Below are 6,682 nucleotides of genomic sequence, written 5' to 3'. Positions count from 1 at the left end.
CAGATACAACATTTAGAAAATCATTGGATGAATACTTTAAATCTCGGAAAAATTGTGATTTCTGTCACGAGCAAGGTGAATCAAAGGTTTCTTTTGTTGGAGGCTGTCAAATGGAATATGACCACTGAAATGGGTACCATTTGGCGGCGCATGTGAAGATGGACAGACAGATTAGGATGGGGGGCTGAAATCGGTGGCAACTAATCGCAGGCAGAACCGAGCGGAGCAATCAGATTCTACCGAAAAGGCTCAACCACGTGAACACCCTGTGGCCTCCTCTGTCCGCAGGCGATGGATGACCGAGAGTGATCTCTTGCTCTCCGAGGGCCGCGTGGGAGGGTGACTTCGAGCCGTGAGATCGGCAGCGCGCGCGGATGGAATGCCGTGACCACGTGGCGTTTTAATTGTGGGCGGGGCGGTTGTTACATTAATGTGGCATTAACGTTGTCTTCGCAGTGATGACGCAGTGTGTGTGTGTGGGGGGGCAATAACGAGAGGAGGGAGTCGGCAAACCTGGGCTTCTTTCTGCGCTGGACGTCAACCCAACTCAATGCAAGCCACGTGATGCGGCTGGAAGGTGCGCACTGATTTCGCCGTGACTCAAATGAGGGCAGTTCCTAAAAGCCATGACTTAGTTTCGGCAGTTGGCAGCACTTTGGAAGTTGTTTCCAAAGCCACAATTGGATTCTCGCCCTTGGTCAACGATGGAAGTTGATGCACTTTGGCAGTGAGAGTATTGAGTTTTGACTCGAGTGCCAACACAAAGTGGGCGTGGTATAATTTCTTTCTGGGAAATTAGCTTCGCATGTCAATATTCTCCATCTGGCCAGAGGGAATCGAGGTGGGGAACTTATTCTTAGCGTTGACTGATCGCAGGCAAGTCGTTTGTTGCCCGAACTTGACAAACTTAAAACGACCTTTCTTTAATTGAAACGGCCTGCTTGACCGCCGTTAACGACAAGTGGGGACACTGAACCGTGTAAAGTGCCGGCAAACTTCTATTTGTGATTAGTTTTCTACCGACGGAAATTCTTTGCTTTTGGGGTGGTTTTTATCACCTGAACAAGCATATCTATGTGGTGCAACAGAAAGATGGCCAAGAATCAGCTGACCCTCAAGACTGGAGAATGTAAAAAGCTAATGGTACCCATTTCAGATCCTACTGCCTGTTTGATGACCCTGCCAACGCTAGTCAGCTTACTGTTATCAATTGCATCTGTGGGATTTTGTTTGTTGTTAACTGTTAAGATAGCAGTGTTGCAAGATAAAGTCAAACTGTTGGAAAATCAAAAAAGAAGCATTTCATTGCAAGCAGCGCGAGACAATGCAGATTTGTTGTTTGTGCTACAGAAAAGAATCGACCAACTTCAGGAGGTAAATGAATGTATTGTGTCTGTCAAGCCACTGGCGGTGTGGGAGCTGTATCTCGTTACCAGGACGTCAACAGTGCATGCCTTCTTTCTACTTTCACCGCGCAACTCGAGTAGAGTATTTCGTTCTTGGACGTGCGTCGTGTTGCATTTCATTCAAATCTCTCCAGTTAGTTTCAAGAAAACAAAATGCTTTTTTTTATATAAAAAAAATATGTACAAACGTATCTCATTAAACTTACACAGTGGTCTTTTCTCCCCTTTCCCTCCCTCTCCTCTACACACCCCCCTCCATAATCCATAAATATTCAACATATACAATACAATAAAACCATAAAACAATTATCTTCACACAAAGGAAAATAAACAAGAAAAATGCGTCATCTATTTATTACACACTGAATCTAGTCTTCTTATCATTTTCGTTCTCATTTTAGGGGATGGAGGTCGTAGGCAGGCTCTCTCTGTTATGTTCCATGTGTGGTTCCCAAATTTGTTCAAACATTGTGACTTTATTTTTTAAATTTTATGTTATTTTTTTCCAATGGAGTACATTTATTCATTTCCATGTACCATTGCTGTATACTCATGCTCTCTTTCCATTTTTCAAGTTGACATTATACATTTTTTTGCTATTGCTAAGGCTATCATAATGCATTTTTTTTTGCTCCAATTTGAGGCCTAATTCTCTACTTCTTATGTTACTTAAAAGAAAGATCTCTGGTTTTTTTGGTAATTTTATTTAGTGTCTGATTTAATTCTTCCCAAAACGTATTATCTTTCGTACATGCCCAAGTTGCATGTAATGTTGTTCCCATTTCCTTCTTACAGCGAAAACATCTTCCTGATAATGTTGAATCCCATTTTTAAAAATTTTTGAGTAATATATACCCTGTGTAACCAGTTATACTGTATCATGTATAACCTTGTGTTTATTGTATTCTTCATAGTTCCAGAACATAACTTTTCCCATACTTCATTTTTTATCTTTATGTTTAGATCCTTTTCCCACTTCTGCTTAGGTTTATTTCATTTTCCTTATCTTGCAGCTTGATGTACATGTTGGTTATAAATCTTTTAATTATCACGTATTCAAAGCTGTTTCCTTCAGGTAATTTCAAGCTGTTTCCCTATTTATCCTTTAAATACGTTTTCAATTGATGATATGCAAACATTGTACCATGAGTTATTCCATATTTGTACTTCAACTGTTCAAATGTTAATAAATTATTTCCCAAAAAAACAGTTTTCTTTTTTTTGTGATTCCTTTTCTCTCCCATTCTCTAAAGGAAAGGTTGCCTATTGTAAAAGGGATTAGCGAATTTTGCGTCCATAGTAATTTTGGTATTTGATCATTCATTTTTTTCCTTTCTAAGTGGATCTTCTTCCATGTATTAAGTAAATTATCCAGAACTGGTGAGTTTTTATATTGCACCAGGTTTTCATCCCACTTATAAAGTATATGTTTCAGTACCTTTTCCCCTATTTTATCTAGCTCTATCTTGGTCCAGTCTGGTTTTTCCCCTTGTCTGGTAAAATTCTGATAAATACCTCAATTGTGCGACTCTATAATAATTTTTTAAATTTGGTAACTGTAAACCACCTTGATTATACCTCTCTATTAATTTATCTAATGCTACCCTTGGATTCCTCCCTTTCCACAAGAATTTCCTTATTATTCTCTTCAGTTCCTTAAAGAATTTTTCTGTTGAGGGAATTGGTAATGTTTGAAAAAAGTAGTGTATCCTTGGGAACACGTTCATTTTAATGCAGTCTACCCTCTCTATCAACGTTAGCGGTAATTCCTTTGTTCTAAGTCTTCCTGCAATTTCTTTATTAGTGGCTGATAATTTAGTTTCTACAAGTGTCTTAAGTTATTATCTAGCCTGATCCCTAGGTATCGGATTGCTTGTGCTTGTCATTTAAATGGTGATTTTTTTTTAACTTTTGTATAGTCTGCGTTACTCATTGGCATCACTTCACTTTTATTTGCATTGATCTTGTACCCCGATATTTCTCCATATTCCTTCAATTTCTTATGTAATTTTTTTACTGATACCTTTGATTCTGTTAGGTATACTATGATGTCATCTGCAAATAAACTGATTTTGTACTCCTCCTTTATTTTTATCCCTTTTATTTTATTTTCTATTTTAATCAGTTCTGCCAAAGGTTCTATTGCTAAGGCAAACAGTGAAGGGGATAGTGGACATCCCAGTCTAGTTGACCTACTTAATTTAAAGTGACTCGATACATATCCATTTACTGTTACCTTCGCCAACGGTCCATGGTACAATACAATTTAAATATTTTTCTGATAGATTGAATTTCTGTAATACTTTAAATAAGTAATTCCACTCTACTCTGTCAAAGGTTTTTTCTGTGTCTATAGCAACAGCCACTGTTGGTTTCTTATTTCCTTGAACTGCATGAATTAGATTAGTAAGTTTGCATACATTGTCCGCTGTTCATCTTTTCTTCATAAATCCAGTTTGATCTTGTTTTACTATTTTTGGTACCCAATCGGCCAATCTGTTTGCTAATAATTTTGCTATTATCTTGTAGTCTGAGTTAAGTAGAGATATTGGTCTTTATGATGCTGGTGTAAGTGGATCCTTCCCCATCTTTGATATTACTGTAAATTATTGCTGAATTACATGAATCTGGCAAGTTTTGTGTTTCTTCTATCTGGTTCATTACTTCCAGGAGAGGAGGAATTAATAACTCTTTAAATGTTTTATAAAATTCTATTGCAAATCCATCCTCTCCTGGTGTTTTATTGTTTGGTAGCTTTTTTAATATATCCTGTACTTCCTCTATTTCAAATGGTTTTATTAGTTTGTTTTGTTCCTCTTCTTGCAATTTTGGCAGTTTAATTTTAGTTAACAAATTCCTCTATTTTATTATCTTTCTGCTCATTCTTGGTTTCATAAAATTCCTTAAAATTTTCATTAATCTCTGTTGGATTATATGTAATTTGTTTGTCCTTTTTCCCTTGATACCAGTATTGTTCTTTTAGCTTGTCCTGTTTTAAATTACCAGGCTAATATTTTGTTTTTTTTTCTCCCAGTTCGTAATACTTTTGCTTTGTTTTCATTATGTTCTTCTCCACCTTGTATGTTTGTAATGGTTTGTATTTAATTTTTTTGTCTGCCAGTTCTCTCCTTTTTGTTATATCATCCCTTTTTACTTATTCCTTTTCTGTACTTGCTATCTCCCTTTCTAACTGCTCTATTTCCCAATTGTAATCCTTTTTCATCTTAGTCACATAACATTATCTGCCCTCTAATGAAGGCTTTCATTGTGTCCCATAATATAAATTTGTCTTTCTGATCCTGTGTTTATTTCAAAATATTTTTTAATTTGGCATTCAATAAATTCCCTAAATTCCTGTCTTTTAAGTAGCATGGAGTTTAACCTCCATCTATATGTTTTTGGTGGGATGTCCTCCAGTTCTATCGTTAATAATAGGGGTGAATGATCTGATAGTAGTCTAGCTTTGTATTCAGTTTTCCTAACTGTCCCTTGAATATCGGCTGACAACAGAAACCTATCAATCCTTGAGTAAGTTTTGTGCCTACTCGAATAATATGAAAATTCCTTCTGTTGGGTGTTGCCTCCTCCATATATCCACAAGTTTCATTTCCTGCATTGATTTAACCACAAATTTGGCTACTTTATTCTTTTTAACTTGTCTTTTGTCCTATTTTATCTAACATTGGGTCCAAATTAAGGTTAAAATCCCCTCCTATCAATATATTTCCTTGTGTGTCTGCAATCTTCAAAAAAATATCCTGCATAAACTTTTGATCCTCCTCATTAGGTGCATATATATTGAGCAAATTCCAAAATTCTGAGTATATCTGACACTTTATCTTTGCATACCTCCCTGCCGGATCTATTATTTCCTCCTTTATTTTGATTGGTACATTTTTGTTAACTAGTATGGCTACACTTCTAGCTTTTGAATTATAGGATGCTGCCATTACGTGTCTTACCCAGTCTCTCTTTACTTTATGTTCTGCTTCAGTTAGATGCATTTCCTGCACAATTGCTATATCTATTTTTTCCTTCTTCAATAAATTTAGTAGCCTCTTTTAATTTGGTTATGTATTCCATTAATGTTTATAGTCATATAGTTCAACATGGCCATCTTGTATCTTGCATACATCTCTTTTCCACTTCTTTGCCACCTCCATCCTCCTTTTCCCCATTTTCATCTTAGTTTTCTGTTATTACACTTAATATACGACAACATATTTAAGACATAAAGTAGCCCCCACAGTTCCCACATCCACTAATACCTTAACCCCAAAGTGACGGCTATTCCCCCTCCACACAGCCCTCTCCAGAAAACACTTTTTTTTTTAAACAGATATCACAAAGCTCTCTCTTTTTTCCCCCTTATTTCCCTTCTCTTTTCCCTCTTTAGTTCTTGTACATTGTTTTTACATCTTCATATATATATATATATATATATATATATATATATATATATATATATTTTATCGCCATTCTTCACTCTTGTTGCATCTCTTCATCTCCTGTCCTGCAAACTTTCTGCAAATTCTTGCGCTTTCTCTGGATCCGAGAACAGTCTGTTTTGCTCTCTGGATATTAGTATTTTAAGCATGGCTGGATGTCTTAATATGAATTTGTAACCTTTTTTCCATAAAGTTGATTTCGCTGTATTAAATTCCTTCCTCCTCTTTAAGAGTTCAAAACTTATGTTTGGGTAAAAAAATATTTTTTGACCCTTGTATTCCAATGGTTTATTATCTTCTCTAATTTTATTCCTTGCACGTTCCAGTATATTTTGTTGTATATCTAAAAAAATTTTTCTAAGATGAATCTTGATTTTTGATGTACCTGTGGTTTCGGAGCTCATGCTCTGTGCCCTTTCTATTTCCATTTCTTCCTGCATTTCTGTCATTCCCAGAACCTTCGGGATCCATCCTTTCTTCATGTCTATGCCTTCTTCACCCTCCTTCAGGCCCACTATTTTTATGTTGTTTCGCCTACTATAATTTTACAACATATCAATTTTCTGAGATAACAACTCTTGTGTCTGTTTATTTTTGTTGTCACTTTCTTCCAATTTTTCTCTTGGGTCATTCACTTCCATTTCTACAGCCGTTTCCCCCTCTTCCACACTCTCTACTCTTTTCCCTATTTCTGTCATTACCAGTTCTAACCTTTGCATTTTATCTCTGTTCTTTTCATTTTCCTTTTAATTGCATTAAACTCCAATGATGACCATTCTTTTAGTGACCTCATTTGTTCTTCAAAAAAGACTTTATCTATATTCTGTT

At 36.1% G+C, this 6,682-nt stretch overlaps 1 protein-coding gene across 5 annotated transcripts in view; it reads left to right on the top strand.

The window, feature by feature from the left end:
- Positions 1 to 583: 583 nt before the first annotated feature.
- LOC138743336 (collagen alpha-1(XXIII) chain-like) overlaps positions 584 to 6,682 on the top strand; it is a 112,053-nt gene continuing 105,954 nt past the window's right edge. For 3 of the 5 annotated variants that reach the window (XM_069898532.1, XM_069898530.1, XM_069898529.1), the window contains exon 1: positions 1,238 to 1,374. In XM_069898532.1, coding sequence (XP_069754633.1) covers positions 1,325 to 1,374 — 50 coding nt within the window. In that variant the 5' untranslated portion in view covers positions 1,238 to 1,324. Of the gene's footprint in view, positions 1,375 to 6,682 lie in introns of all 5 variants that reach the window. The other 2 variants (XM_069898534.1, XM_069898533.1) reach the window with 1 other exon arrangement.

This window comes from Narcine bancroftii, chromosome 9 (assembly GCF_036971445.1).
Source record: "Narcine bancroftii isolate sNarBan1 chromosome 9, sNarBan1.hap1, whole genome shotgun sequence".
NCBI classification, from domain to species: domain Eukaryota; kingdom Metazoa; phylum Chordata; class Chondrichthyes; order Torpediniformes; family Narcinidae; genus Narcine; species Narcine bancroftii.
Note: the sequence above shows the minus strand (reverse complement) of the source record. Positions and strands in the feature narration are given on the sequence as shown.